Source organism: Chrysemys picta, chromosome 10 (assembly GCF_011386835.1).
Source record: "Chrysemys picta bellii isolate R12L10 chromosome 10, ASM1138683v2, whole genome shotgun sequence".
Lineage (NCBI taxonomy): Eukaryota > Metazoa > Chordata > Testudines > Emydidae > Chrysemys > Chrysemys picta.
Window position 1 is genome coordinate 35423339 of NC_088800.1, and position 15909 is coordinate 35439247.

Genomic DNA, 15909 nt, shown 5'->3' on the forward strand with positions numbered 1-15909 from the left:
TCTTTTCCAGATAATACAAATAGATCTGAGTTCTATAACGCCATATGTCAGTGGGCCAAAGAGGCCACAGGATAGAGTGGCTATTACTAATATGAAGAGTGATTTCCAAGCTTGCTTAAATGAGAAGGTTTGTACAACTTTGCTTTTAGTGGTTTGGTAGATAGATTTATTGTAACTTATTTTTTGGCTTTCATACTGAACACAATAGCTTATAAAGTCATAGTCCGTAATCTGAAGCATTTATTTTACAAATATTCACTGCCTCAGTGAGTGTCCCTTGGGCATAGCTCTATGTGCTAACCATCATAGGAATGTTACTGGGCCTCAAACAGTAGAAAATTTGAATAAAAATTGCAAAAAGCCTCAATTCATATTATGGACGTAAGAATCTACTAAGTAGAAAAGTGAAAAAGTTAAGCAATCAGGTGTTCCAAACTTCTACAGTTTGTCCATTTAAGTCATTTTTAATTGCTAAATTGGTTAGGCATATGAGGGGATTTTTTGGGAATTTCTATTTTAAAGCAAAATTGGGGCACAAATTATTGTACAGTGCCATTTCTTATGAATGAGTTAAAAATCCTTCCAAATCAGCCTCATTGTTTGAAATTGAAACAATGATTCTCAGTGTTTTTGGGAGGTAAATTCAGTTTATTCCGGCTTAATATAACCGTTGATTTTAATCAATTGTTAAATTAACCAAAACTTGAAAAAAAGGAGAAAAAAAAAAAGAACGTGTCTTAGCAACCCTGAGCCTCCGATTTCCAGTGCTTTTGAATGGGAGCTGAATTTTCAATCCTAACATCTACTGTTAAGTTCAGGGATCAAGAAGGGCTGGTTACAGCACTGAGTCAGAAGTAGAATTGCAAGTAGCATAGAGTCGGATTCAAAGGCCATTGAAATCTCTGTCTACTGCTTCAGTGGGCTTTGGATAAGACCCCCACAGTGTGTAGCAATCAGCTGTGGAGGGCTTGCCTTATGTGGGAGAAAAATCAAAGACTCGATAGTGGAAAAAAAATAGATGATCGCAGGGAAGCTGTTTGAACTGACTGGGAATGGTGTGTCTGGGTGGGCCATGAAGACTTCTGGGAGATTAAATGTTACAGACCCAGGCCCGGTTTATCTTTAATCCTCTCCCAGTCAAACTTGGTTTGACAGCTTCCTGTCTGATTAACTCACCTTTATTATATTTCAGACCATTATAAAATAGTGCTGAAGAAATGTAATTAATTAGGTTTAGAGCAGGGGTGGGCAAATTTTTGGCCCCAGGGCCACATCGGGGAATAGAAATTGTATGGTGGGCCATGAATGCTCACAAAATTGGGGTTGGGGTGTGGGAGAGGGTGAGGGCTCGGGGGAGGGACTGGGGATGAGAGGTTTGAGGTGCAGGAGGGTGCTCCGGGCTGGGATTGAGGGGTTTGGAGAGTGGGAGGGGGATCAGGGCTGGGGTAGGGGCTTAGGGGGTGGGGAGAGGCTCGGGGTGCAGGCTCCGAGCGGCGCTTACCTCAAGCGGCTCCCGGAAGCAGTGGCATGTCCCTTCTCCGGCTCCTACGCAGAGGTGTGGCCAGGCAGCTCTGCACGCTGTCCCATCCACAGGCACCGCCCCTGCAACTCGCATTGGAGGGAGCCATTGAAGCGTGTATGAGCCAGAGCAGGGCCGAGCCGCATGGTCCAGCCCCCGACTCAGCGCCCCGGACGGAGCAGGACCTAGCCGCGTAGTACGGCCCCTGACCCTGCTCCCCAGCAGGAGCTTGTGTGCTGGCTTAAAACGGCTCGCAGGCCGGATTCAGCCCGTGGGCCGTAATTTGCCCACCCCTGGTTTAGTGAGTAAAATATCTTGTACATGATGCTGGAGGAATTGTTTTTAATGGACCTATTATGGTTTATAGCAAAATAGTCTTGAGCCTTGCCACATGATACTTGCATTTCTAATTTTGCAAACTATATATACCTGAATGAATGCCTATTCCTTTAAATAAGGGAATTCCCCTAAAAGAAGGGGGGAAATACTCTAGAGATTTGATCCTGCCTTTGATACATAGGTACTTATTGCCACACATTTTGTACTATTAACAATGGCAGTTATAAAGGTATATGGATGAGTGCATCACTGTTCATTTGAGGGAAATGAGTCCTTTCACTCATCTCTGAAGACTTCTTTGAAAACCTTCTTTGAAAACCTTTCATTCCACTCATATGACTGAAAAGCACTTTTATGGAGTACATGAGTCTTAAGTGACGGTTCACATAATCGTGCTATGATGAGGTACGTATCTGTTTAAGTGAATTTGTTATAGTTGTTGAATTGTCTCTGTTCTTGACTTGTTATATATTTTGTCATCTAGATTGGCTTTAAAGGGTTTCAGATTGCTACTGAGAAACAAAATGACATTGTGCCTGTTGAGTATGAAGGAAATGAGTACAGATTGTCTCATGGATCTGTTGTCATTGCTGCAGTAATCAGTTGTACAAATAACTGCAATCCATCTGTCATGCTTGCCGCAGGTATGTTGGGACTGGTGACAACTAACTTTGGTTCACTATTGCAATCTGGTGTTTACATGGTCTTCGTCAGTTTTGACCCAATTCTGCAAATGCTCAGTGCAGGGAATTCCCAGTGTCCAGACCTTTTAGCTCAAAGTTACACTGTTCATTGTACTTTTAGGCCTGAATTCCTGTTATATGTATTGAGAACTGTGTTAATGAGAAGTGGCCTTTATTGTACACAGTGCTGTGTAATTTCAAAGTTTCTGTGGCCTTATCAGACATCTATAAAAATTAGATGCCTCTGGAGGTAGTTCTGATACGTTTGTATTTGGTAATGTCAGATCATAAAGTAAACAGTCTGTTTAGGGCTCCTTTCAAAAGGCTATGGATAACGACATAACCATTGATAGTGTCGAGGTTTTGATCCCTGAATGAAAGGGTGAAGTTTAGCCTATAGTTAGATGCTAGCTGAGCTTTAACAGCAGGAATTGAAAAGTTAGTGACAGAACTTGAAATAGAACCCAGACCAGACCACCCTTCCATGCTCTAACCACTAGACCATCCATTAAAACACGGAGAAGAGATTTTCTGTTAGGTAAGGGCAAGAAAATGGGCATCTGCTTGATCTGAATAAGAAAACAAGTATAACTTCTTCTTATTGATCAAACAACTTTGTTATATTACTTGTCTAAGGAATATTACAAATATATACCCTTTTAAACAGTTTCCTTAAGAAACAGTAAATTGTGATTTTCCTTATTTTCCCCTCATCACAGTAATTTACCTACCTGACACCATCTTGGTAGTTATAAATCCAATTGCTCTTCCAATAAATATGCACAAGTCTTATTTAACTATTGTTTTGTTTAGGTCTTTTGGCCAGAAAAGCTGTCGAAGCTGGACTGATGGTTAAACCTTATATAAGAACAAGTTTATCTCCGGGTAGTGGGATGGTTACACATTACCTCAGTTCAAGTGGAGTGTTACCATACCTCAGTAAACTTGGGTAAGTTTAACTTCTTTATTCATACTGACAGAGGGAAAAGTGGTGCATGTGTAAGTGGATTTATGTATAGTCCTTAGATTTGGCCCCAGTTCCGCAAGGTGCCTAACTTTAAGCATGTGAATAGTCCCATTGACTTTGGGACTACTTGCATGCTTAAAATTAATCATACACATAAGTGTATGTTGGATCAAGGCCTTGGACCCTGCACATACAATTTACAAGGTGCAGGTGATCTCCTGTGCCTGAGCAGAACCCTATTTTCTTTAACAGAGCTCCACAGGACTGAAGGCTTGGATTGTAATTTTTTCAGGACAAGAACCATGTCCTGGCTTGCTTGTCTGAGACCCCCTACTCTACTTTTGACTGCTCAGTAGCAATAATAATCAGACTCAAATCACACTGTGTATTAGCTTTGTTTTATGCATGAGCTTTACTGTCCTTGCTTACATTTCACTAAATAATAACAATACATCAGGAGATACTCTGGAGACCTGACTTTTTGTAATTCACCAAGACAAATGAAAAGTAATGGGATTATTAGCTCTTTTCAGTGTACTCACTATAAAATGCCCAGTTAGCCAAAAAAAAAAAAAAGTTCCCTCAGCTTCAAATGTTTCACAAACCCTCATTTTAAATAATTGAATGTGCTACTTACTCCAATTTTTCAATGCAGGTTTGAGGTTGTTGGATATGGATGTTCAACATGTGTTGGAAACACTGCTCCTTTGCCAGAAGCCATTCGGAATGCGATAAAACAGGTACAGCTTAAAGATTATGACAGGGCATATACAATGTAGCAGATTCTTTTATACTCAAATGGTCAGGAAATAAAAGAATCTGTATAAAATAATATACTTTGTCCTTGGCTGGAATTTTGCAGTGCATTTGGAGATGCATCTTTGCATGCCAAATGGAGTATATAAAGTAACTAATTTGGTGTCTGAAATAATAAGAAAGTCGTAGTGAATACAACTTTATACTACACAAATCTCAGCTGTAAGATGAAGTTTGTGTATTCTTACAAGAGTTAGTCATATTGTGTTTGATATATACATACGCTAACCTGAGTTTCTGCTATTTTCTTGTCATTGGCAAAACAAGGTTAATGGGGTGTGATACAGAAATGAGCCACTTTATTGTATATCTAGTAACTCTGAGAAGCACAAATGTGTTTTGGAATATTAAAAAAAAGTCATGAGCAACTTTTAGACAGCTAAATGGTAAGCTGCCTTTAGCCATGTCAGTGCTATAAGCTGCTGAGTCCTTAAGGCTGCCATTAGCAATGAGGGAGTAATAGAGACATCAGCCTGAGAAAAAGTGATGACAAGAAGTGGGAGAAAAAAGGAGGGGAGAACTAGTCCGACTGACTTGAGAGGACGAAGAGTGAGTTCTGTGACTGGGGAGACAGAGTGGGAATAATAGTGGTAGAGAGCAAATGACCTTTCCTTTTAGGGGCTTCCATAAGTACTTAGGGTGCCTTTAACTTTTTTTTTTAAGACAACAGAAATCTAAGCAAATTGTCATTAATGCACCTATAAGTTTGTGGGGAGTGCTGAGAAATGTATTTGTTTCTACCTTTCAGGGTGATTTAGTTGCTTGTGGAGTTTTGTCTGGAAACAAAAACTTTGAAGGCCGTCTCTGCGATTGTGTCCGTGCCAACTACCTTGCTTCTCCACCTTTAGTAGTTGCTTATGCTATAGCAGGCACTGTTAATATAGATTTCCAGACTGAGCCTTTAGGTAACTATTTCTTTATATCTAATATTTCAGAATAGTACCAGGTTTTCTTTGGGTGTTTTGGCTTAAAATGTCTGCCTTTTAAATGGTAGCAACTTTTGCATTTTCTGTTTTGAAACAGGACTATCAGCCTTAGACCACTTCATCTCTTCTTTTATTTATACTCAGATATTTTGTCTCATGATAAAAGGGGGAAATTAGATATTTCCCCAGTTTTTCACAACGTTTGTTTCATTTAACTGGCATTTGAGCATGCAGAGAGCATTACATTATTATACTACTAGAAAAAGAATCACCATGCTTTTCATTCCTAGCAGCTAAGAAATAAAAAATTACTTAGCTGAAACTTTTTTTTTTAATCAGCTGTTGCATCTTTGAATAAAGTCTCAACAGATATGGGTTTTTTTGTTTGTTTGTTTTTGCTTACAAAAAAATCTTTTACATAGGCATTGATCCTAATGGCAAAAATATCTACCTGCATGATGTTTGGCCCACTCGAGAAGAACTTCAGCAAGTTGAGGAGGAGTATGTGATATCATCCATGTTTAAAGAACTGAAAGAAAAAATGGAGGTAAGATAGGTCTGTCATTTTAAATAGTTTAGAAAACAGTGCTTTTCTGTATAGCTTTACTGTATCTTCTGGTTGAAACAGCAGCCGGTATAGAGGGTTCTGATACCATAACTAAGATTAAGTGACTAAGATATGCCCACCTGTATTCTATTATACTGGGGTTCTTAAACAGTGTACCGTATATACTTGTTCATAAGCCGAATTTTTTTTAGTAAAAAAGGAAAGCACCAGAGAAGGGGGTCAGTTTATGAACGGGTATAGAGAGGGAGAGGTGGGACACAGCCCCTCCCCCCAACAGAGGGAGCAAGGAGAGGCAGCACAGCCAGCAGAGCCAGAAGGGAGGAGGCGGGTCCAGAGTCTCTCTGCTTCTGGCCACGCTGCTCTCCCCCCAGCCTCCGAAGCAGCCCGTCCCAGCCCACTGGAACATGCTGCAGCCACAACACCCAGTCTGGCCCGCCGGAGCAGCTCCAGCCAGGCCAGAGACATCCTCCCCAGATAAGGTGGGAAGGGATGGGATGGGGAGAGTGTTGGGGTCCTGGGCTAGGGGTGGGGGTCATATGGGGGGTGGTCACGGGTTACTTTCCTGACCCCCAGCTTCTCCCCCCCCCAAAAAAAATTTCCCCACCAGTTGCTGTCCTGGCCCGTCAGGGTAAGCAGCTGGCGCACCGGGACACTTTGTTTACTTAGGTTTACCTCTGTGCCTGCGGATGCTCGAGGTAAACAAACCATTTCGGCCCACCAGCAACTTATCCTGATGGTCCGGGAGCCAAAGTTTGCTGACCCCTGACTTATAGGGTCGGCTTATGAACAGGTCATAAAAATTTTCCATTTTTACTTATCCCTGTTGATGGGGGGGGGGGTCGGCTTATAAACGAACCGGCTTATGATCGCGTATATACGTTACATTACGATGGTATCTCCCACAATATAGTACAACCTCAGAAAAAAAACGGTTATCAAAGTTTTTGCTTTAAGACTGTATAAGATAATTGTAAATCAGTTTCCCTGATAGTCTAATTGGCTAATATACTTTCCTTTTGTAGAAAGGCAATAAGCGATGGAATTTTCTGGAAGCACCAGAATCAGTTTTGTTTCCGTGGGATTTGAAGTCCACATATATCCGATGTCCTTCTTTTTTTGATAAGCTTGTAAGTACAGTGGTTCCATCTAAAATAATAATTTGGGAAGTGTTGAATCCTAAACCAAGGGGAAAGTTGTGTTTTAATAAGCTTTGCTTGTATCTGATCAAGTTGTGTAGCATTAACCATATCTAACTGTCTCTAGCTGGTGTTCACTCCATTGGAATGAATGGAGCTTGTGGATGGATGCTCCATTTTTGTCATGAACAAACCAGTTTAAATATGATTTGTGCTAGGAATCCTGGGGGAAATGTATGTATTTTCTTTTTTCTTTTTTTCCCCCCCAATAGGCCAAAGAGCCAGTTTCACTACAACCAATTGAAAATGCCCATGTCTTGCTATATTTGGGAGATTCTGTAACTACAGATCACATATCACCTGCTGGAAGCATTGCAAGGAATAGCGCTGCTGCTAAGTATCTGACAAACAAAGGGTATGGATCGTAACGTATATTTAAGCCCCTTCATTTTCAGTTTAAACCAATTTTTTTACTCAAAATCTCCTGGGTTTTACAAAAAGTATTATTCAGTTTTTTCTGATGTTCATCCTACTTTTGTATCTTCAAATATATTTAAAAAACCTTGTTTTATTAGGAAAATACAATACATTGCATGAGATATATGTATTACGGTAATACATTAGTTTGTATATATATGCAAAGCTGTCTGTTGAAGTAAGGCTATGTATTAGTCTAGAAAATATACACAATAAAACAGGCACACACACAAGCTCTGAAGTATGTGCGCATCTGAATGTACTGATGAATCTCACACCCACCACGTACACATTTCAAGCTGTTAGCAGATAACGGTTTAAAGATTTGACACACTAAAATGGAAAGAAAATAAAGATCTATCAGAATATGTTTCAGAACACAAGGAAGTATTCAAAAGGAGAAAAGGATGAAGTCAAGTGCGTGCACTGCAAATGGTGTGGCCCAATTATTAAATGTAAATATTTATAGGTAATAGTTCTAACCCTACAACAGTAAACTGTTTATTCAAATGAAAAGTTTTATTTGGGGATAAGAGATGTATTATTTTCTTAAACTCAGAGGTGACGTGTTTTGAGTTCTGTTTTAGTCCTGCAGCAAACCACATTGATGAATGGAATTCAAAGCATTATTCTACTGAATACTTTCCCCCCCGTCTTTCTGTCCAGCAAAATAAACCCCTATATTTACCCAGAAAAATTAATAATATTTTTGCACTGATTTTTCACCTGCTTTTGTTGTTGTGGTAATAAACAAATTCCCAGGAAAAATTAAATAAAAATAAAATAAAAACTGAAAACGAAGGGCCTTACGTATATTTTATCAAGCAAATGAATCTGCTTTATTTTTTGTCTCAGTGGGGAACTTAATTTACCATATAAACAATTGATCATCAAAAATTGCTTTGTTCTGTAAATGCCATTATGCATTAGAGAAATTAATTGTGTATGTCCTGGTTAAAGTGTAAACTGTCATTCCTGTGATTGTAGGCCATCCCCAGAAATGTATTTGAAATTTCTTTTGCCTTCTGAACAGCTGAAATCTATTTTAAAATATCACATCGATGAGATAGACCATTGTAAAAGGATAATGGTCTGCTGCCAAATCCATCTCAAAACATAGATGAATTGTTAATTTACAAAGCAGATAGCACTAGTCTTGTGCTAATGTTCTAGTCTCTGTCCATTGATTTTACATAAGAAATGATAATGTTGCTTTCACTTCACTTGATGGGTATTGATATAGTATAGGGATAATTGCTTACTCCACTGCTGTTGCAAAATTATTGTCCTGGGCCAAGAGAGCAGACTGGCAAATAGACGCACGGAACACATAAGAGACCAGCTTGTTCGTAACATGCCTCGTTTAAAGACTGAATTGCCCCTGTAAGAATGTGAATTTGGCTGAAGGTTTGATGTTGATTCATCTCTCAAATAAATGAACAGTTCTGGACCCAATACAGTGAGATGTTGAACACCCTTAACTCCCAGTGAAGTCTGAGGGTACCCAGCTTTTCACAGGAGGTGCAGAGCTCCTCACAGAATCAGACCTTCCATTTGGTATACACGAACTAATTGTACTGTACTGCACCAACAAACCCCAGAGGGTCCTGTGGCACCTTTGAGACTAACAGAAGTATTGGGAGCATAAGCTTTTGTGGGTAAGAACCTCACTTCTTCAGATGCAAGACTTCATCTGAAAAAGTGAGGTTCTTACCCACGAAAGCTTATGCTCCCAATACTTCTGTTAGTCTCAAAGGTGCCACAGGACCCTCTGTTGCTTTTTACAGATTCAGACTAACACGGCTACCCCTCTGATACTCAACAAACCCCAGTTTATCAGCCAAATATCTCAAAATAATGGCTTCCGGTGCCCACTATTTGCCCATGACTATCTCCCTCAGCCTAAATGAAGGGTACTCCGTAGAAGTAAAAATGAATTCACCTTCACTGCCAACTCGTGAGACTAGAACTTGCAGATACTGCTCATGTTGATTTCTTCTATAGACTGCTTAACCCACATTTGTTAGAAAATTAGTCCTCTAGATTGTCACCAAAAAGCCACTTAAAACTCAGTTCAGTTACGGTTGTAATGTTCATTAGCTAGTGCTCTATACCACCTAATGGTAAAAACCCTGCAAAACAATACAAGTAGACTTTCTGTTGAATATTAAATACTGTCTTCTGATATTTGTAGCCTCACACCTCGTGAATTCAACTCTTACGGAGCTCGAAGAGGTAATGATGCTGTGATGACCAGAGGTACCTTTGCAAATATCAAGCTTTTGAATAAATTCATAGGAAAACCAGCTCCAAAAACAGTTCATTTCCCATCAGGACAAACGGTGAGCATGTATTTGTTCAAATGACTCAATTAAGAGCTATGGATTAGAGCTTGTCTAATGATTTCACTTTCTTTTTTCCTGCAGCTAGATGTGTTTGAAGCAGCAGAGTTGTACCAGAAAGAAGGCATTCCTTTGATTATTTTAGCAGGGAAGAAGTATGGACTGGGTAGCTCAAGAGACTGGACTGCAAAAGGGCCTTTTTTACTGGTACTGTTATATTCTCATGAAGTTAGTTTCAAATGTATTGTTCTAAGAAGATGTCTTTAAGCATCAATTCATGTTAGAAGCTGTCTTCAGTTTAAATGTAAATATTTGCAAAATATTGTTTGCTTGAAAATGTATAATCTGTAATTTTTCCTTGGTAGGATCTGCATAGAAGGGAACAGATGGTTACAGGACCAGCTTATTAAATTTCAGAAATGTATAATTTATCAGGTTTGACCCACAAAATGGGGATCCAACATAAGAGATTCCAGATTTAGCTAGATAAATGACACACATACATATACTATTGGTCTAGGTCCCCCTGTCCTGTGGAGGTGCTCTGTATACCCTCCTCCCCCCCCCCCCCCCCCCCCCAAGCTCTCATAGGGGTTAGTGGGAATGAAGGTCAGGTTTTGTAGTAGGTAAGGTAAGAACCAGGCAGTTATTTTTGTGTGCTTGCTTTGGCAGCAGTATAAGTAACTAGGGTAAAAAGTACATTGAGGTTGGCTAGCCTATTAATTTACCTTTTATGTAGTTTCTTAAATTTAGTTTAAACTTTTAGAAGTTTCATTCTCTCCCGTCAATTCCCCAGAATCATCGCTCTCCCATTTTAGTCTCTGTTAATGTTTTTCAAGCAAAAATTGGAATTTGCTGCCCTTTTTTTTCCTCCTGGAAGCTTTATTTAAAAATTATGTTCATATTTTTTAAATGTTTGATTTTCATTTTTAAATTCAATCCACATTTTGCAGTCTTGTGAGTGGAAAGGCTGCGCACCATTGTTTGGAGTTGAATTTCACTAGTGAGCTAGATCACCATCAATTTTCAGCTGATATTGTAAAAGTGCAACTCTTCCTCAAGAAACATCCAGACAAACTAATGCTCTCATTACCAATGCTCTGCATTTTTGATGGTTTTCTCTGTTTAGTTTGTGCATGTGGTGGTGACGGCCATGGGATACATTGCAGACTATTCTGATAAACTGCATTTATCATATACCTCTTTCCGGGTCACTTGCTCCCTGCCCATCTATATTCTCCATCTCTCTGGGAAAGCATCTAGAATTCCATGCACCTCAACAGCTTCAGATAAACATTTTTTTAAACTCTCAGAGAAATGTTTCCTTTTGTCTTCAACTGTCAAAAGATCCCCCTAATTCCTACAAAATAACAATGGACTCTGAAGCTCTTGGTGGACGGTATTCGGTCCTGCACCACTAATAGATTTCAGTTTCAGTAATGTTCTGAAAAATAACTAAAAATGACACCACCTTATTGCACTGGTCTGCTTCCTGGGTTTATTCACTGCCATCTGCTTGTTTTAGTGCCAAAAATAAGTTGTTACTGCATTTTACCCTTGCTAACACTGCAGAGCCAATAACAAGGCATGTCCAATAAACCAGACTTCCACCAGCTTACGATACAGGAGTCTGGAAGTTGCTGCCTCTGGGTTGATCAGAAGAATATTTGGTGTTTATTTTAATGGTTGTTTTCATTAAACTTCATTATTATGCAGACTGCTGGACTGAAATTGGAAACCCATTATTTTATTTACATTTTATAGGGTGTTAAGGCAGTTATAGCTGAAAGCTACGAGAAGATTCATAAAAGTCATTTGATTGGAATTGGCATAGCTCCACTTCAGTTCCTTCCAGGGGAAAATGCAAATGTTTTGGGCCTCACTGGCAAAGAACAGTTTTCTGTATCATTTCCTCAAGAGCTGTTTCCAGGAATCACATTGGATATTAAGGTATTTCTAAAATATAACATCTCTATTTCAAGGTGCAGACAATTGGAATTAAGAAGTAATATGCTGATTTACTTGAAAAAGCAAACATAGTCTTGCCTTCTGCTTAAACTGCTAGTGAACATAATTTGCCAGAATATCTTGAAAGTACATATAATTATAGTTGCCTTCTTGTTCCGTTACTTGTCTGCATGTGCAGCCCCTAATCACTCTATTTTCCCCCAACACAGAAACTTTGTTAAAAGCCAATTAAAGTTTAATCAAATCCCACTCACATAACCTGGATTAAAGCAACAGTCTGCATGATTCCTTTCCACCTAGACATCGTCTTCAATGCCAACAATGACACACTTTGCACAGCCACAGGAAAATCACTCCTACTTCCAGCAGAGAATGCAGCACAATATGCCTCCCAAAATTATCTAAAATTGTGCACTAATATAAAACTTAATCCTGGCTTTAGCAATGTGAATATCTGGAATGGTTGGCATATGCAGATTGAGTTTTTGTCTGTCTCATTTATGATTTGTGGGTAGAGTATGAGTTCAAAAATTGGAGACAAGTTTTTAAAAGTAATTAACACTAATTGTTCTTGTTTTTTATTTTGAAGACTAACACTGGCAAAGTGTTCAGTGTGATTGCCTCGTTTGAAAATGATGTGGAAACAACAATATATAAACATGGTGGAATTCTAAACTATGTGGCTCGAAGATTCTTATAGTAGCTACTGACTATATGGATACCTTGCATAACTGGTAATTCTGAAAATGCCTTGTGTGAACCCGGGAATCCATACTATGGAACTGCAAACAGTCCCAGTCCGCTCAAAGTTATTTCGTCCATGGATGTAGAAGATTGTGAATCATTGTAGTGACCGCAACAAGATCCTTCCTGATTTTAAATAATATTCGAATGGTGCTATTAACATTGCTAAAATCGACATACGTGTTTTGTGGCAGAAAGCTGTAAGTATGGGGGGGATATTTTATCACACCATTTTGTAAATAAAGGATGTGAAATCCGAAACTGAATTGTGCTGAAGATTATTCTGTAAGAAGACTCTTCCTGCAGTTGTTTTCACTTAGTTTTGCACCTGTAAATCTGTGTACTGCTATTTGTTGGTTTAAGGGTAGCAGATGGTATGGAATGTTAGAGGCAAGAGAGATGGATTCTTCCATTGTAGTAGCTAAGAATACAGACCCAAAGGTTTGAATTCATTATCCTTTAAATTGTGGGTTGACCAAAGAAGGTCCACACAAAGCCCAAAGAGTTCTGTATCACAGGCCGTGGTTCTCTTTACCTTCACTGTGGAGATGGTGTGCTCCATCTGATCCAGATCAAACATCACTCAGAGTAAGATGAAATATTGTACACGGGGGATATGAAGTCTCCATGGGCCACACCTCTGTATTTAAAAATGAGGATGGCTGCAATAAATTCTATTTCATGGAAGTAAGATGCAGCTCTGAAACTTTGGGCAAGTTCCTATGTCCCTCAAGTGAGCAGCTTGCCCATCTTTGCTGTAACTGGAGCAGCATGGTTGTCCCCCTTGTGTGACACTGGGAGTTAATGTGTACTGTTTGCAGTGTCGCTAACCAAAGTACTGACAAGTTGAGTTGTGAAAACCTACTTTTAAAAAATGTACTAGGCTTTTAGATTTTCTTCTTTGCTTTTAAGTGTGGCCTACAATTACTATGTTTTATTCCTCTTAAATTACCTTGTAAAGCATTACATGGCTGAGATAACCACATCGTCTTTTAAAATTTCTAATGTGTGCTCTGAATACTTTTCTCTTCCCATGACACCAGAACTCTGCTTAAGATCCCAGTTTTCTAACCAAAGCTAGCTGTTTTGGCATTGCCATTTGAGCTGCTGTAGTTTTGGTTGTGTCCGCACTTCCATGATAAAAGCCTATTTTCCATGAGTTTACAATTAGAAATATACTGTCTCAGCACAGGAACTTATTTGGTTTCATTAGTTTAAAAAAACATTTTACAACTTTTAAAATTATAACGATTTTTAAATCACTTGTATAAATCAGAATTTCAGCTTTTTTTCCCTCTTGAAGCTCTTTTCAAATTATATTTTAAAAATTGGCTTGCGATTATCTATTATGGTTTATAGTTCCTTTTGGGAGAGAAATAACATTTATTATCATTAAATATTCGCTAGTCCACTGCACATGCCCAGTAAATTATTTCCATAATTATGCTTCAGGATTTCTACTGCAAATAACATCTATATCAAAACTCTTAAGAGAACGATTTCAGCTTTATTGCATAGATAGGGGGTTGCATTTTAATATAAATTACTAACTTATACTCAGGCAATAGACTGTAGTGGTCTTTCAGTCAAAAAATATAGGGCATAAAAATACCTTTCAAGTTTTTACATGAAAATGTAATTTTTAAAAAATCCTGTTTAAACCATGTTACAGTTTTGACAAAGTCCTGAAAAGACATGGTTAAAACTGGCAAACCTTTAGCACTTTCAGGTGGTGTTAATTTTCATGTCATGAGATAACATAGCTCTCAAACTGAACTTTGAATTCCTTGGCTATTTCATTTTATGTTACAACCCTAGTGGCATTTAAACACCTTTGTGTGTAATATGCTTTTTGAAGAAGGAAAGTTTTTCTATACAAATTCCAAAATCCTGTGTAATCTTTTACTACATTTTACCAGCTGAGCTGTGCTTTCTTTTAGCAGAGAGAAAAACCATTGACAATTGCCACTGCTTAGTAAATTAATTTAATACATTTAAGACAAAAACTACTCAGCTGTATGACTGCTGTGTGAATTAAGTATTCAAAGATCCATTTCTATCTTGGACGTTTGTAATGACAGTTGTGATTGAGGAGCAAATCTTGTTTGTTGTATAAAACTGACCTATCTTAATCTCACTCTTTTTTCAACTGAGTGGTATATTTTCTCTGGGTTCAAGTGAAGGGGAATGTGTGTTCATTATTGGGGAGCAAGTGGAAATCCTGTTGTTTGGAATAAAAGAGTTTAGTTTAAACATCTCTCTTGTCCAACTACCATTGCTTGAGTTCAGCACACAACCTCCCAACGTCTGCAGTCTTGCAATAAAACACTTGTTGCTGCAGCAGTAAAATACTCAAGAAAAGTGATATAAGACACACCAGAAGTAAATCAATATTGTGACAGAAAATGCAATTTAACGAGACATTTATCAACCTACAGTTTTTCCAACATTAAAACAAGTAAATTCTGTTGAGGCATTCCGATGTCAGTCCTGTAGTGACTGCTTTAATTCTGCTGCTCTTATGCTTTAAAATCAGTGAAAGAATATTATGAATGCCTCAAAGTAAGCTTTGTTTTCATGGTTTAGGTCCTGCCATTGCTATTTCACTAGGGCCGATCCAAAGCCTATTGAAGTCAATGGGAATCTTTTCATAGACTTCAGTTGACTTTGGATCAGGGCCTCAGTGCCCACAAGTTTGAAGCACGGTGAATGCTGAGAGAAATGGCACCATAAATGCACCTATCTGTTTTGCTGGTCACAAATTAGCAAACTGCTGTAGAAATGAAGGAACTTGCTTGGCTGTCTTCCCCTGTCCCCGCATCACGTGCATGTGATCACAGGCGTTACATAACACACTCTCAACACAGCAGCAGGGGAAACAAATTAATTTTGACATAGTGCTAGGATCTAGTAGTTTGGCATGCGATAGCCCGATTAAATGACATCCATCTCACAGCAGTGGCAGGATACAGTCCGATTAGAGGACTGCTTTGACCATAGACAATACAATGTTCAATAAGCTCTCTTTCCTGTATTTTAAAGCATAGGAGGGAAAAAATAACAAAGTGACTCTTCAAGTGTTAGACATATTTAACTTAGAATTTTCTCTTCAGTTTGATTTGGAAAATAACCTTATTCTGATTTTTCTAAATGTTTTCCCCCCAAACCTTGGGATAGTGTTGATGTTTATAAATTTTACATATACATATAGGGACATGAAACAAAATGTATATTAATCACATTTAAGCAACTGCAAATCAGTGTCTGCTGTTTAAAGCCAACAAAACAGTATAACAGTTTTAAGTTCAATAATGTTAAGTATTGTATAGAAATATTATCTTGAGACAAAGTTCATTTGCTGACAATTGTGCATAAAATGTTACTGATGTTGTAAATTATTTTTAATAAAGAAAATTGTATCACA

The 15909-nt window shown here is 38.5% G+C and overlaps 1 protein-coding gene across 2 annotated transcripts in view; it reads left to right on the forward strand.

Annotated features, from left to right (window-relative positions):
• The window catches only part of IREB2 (iron responsive element binding protein 2), a 39415-nt gene extending 23506 nt beyond the window's left edge, over positions 1-15909 (forward strand). For both annotated transcript variants that reach the window (XM_005294497.5, XM_065559558.1), the window contains 12 exons: positions 11-127; positions 2343-2502; positions 3355-3490; positions 4164-4248; positions 5073-5229; positions 5673-5797; positions 6841-6945; positions 7227-7369; positions 9626-9773; positions 9858-9980; positions 11538-11723; positions 12331-15909. In XM_005294497.5, the coding sequence (XP_005294554.2) occupies positions 11-127; positions 2343-2502; positions 3355-3490; positions 4164-4248; positions 5073-5229; positions 5673-5797; positions 6841-6945; positions 7227-7369; positions 9626-9773; positions 9858-9980; positions 11538-11723; positions 12331-12441 (1596 nt within the window). In that variant the 3' untranslated portion in view covers positions 12442-15909. The remainder of the gene's footprint in view (positions 1-10; positions 128-2342; positions 2503-3354; positions 3491-4163; positions 4249-5072; positions 5230-5672; positions 5798-6840; positions 6946-7226; positions 7370-9625; positions 9774-9857; positions 9981-11537; positions 11724-12330) is intronic.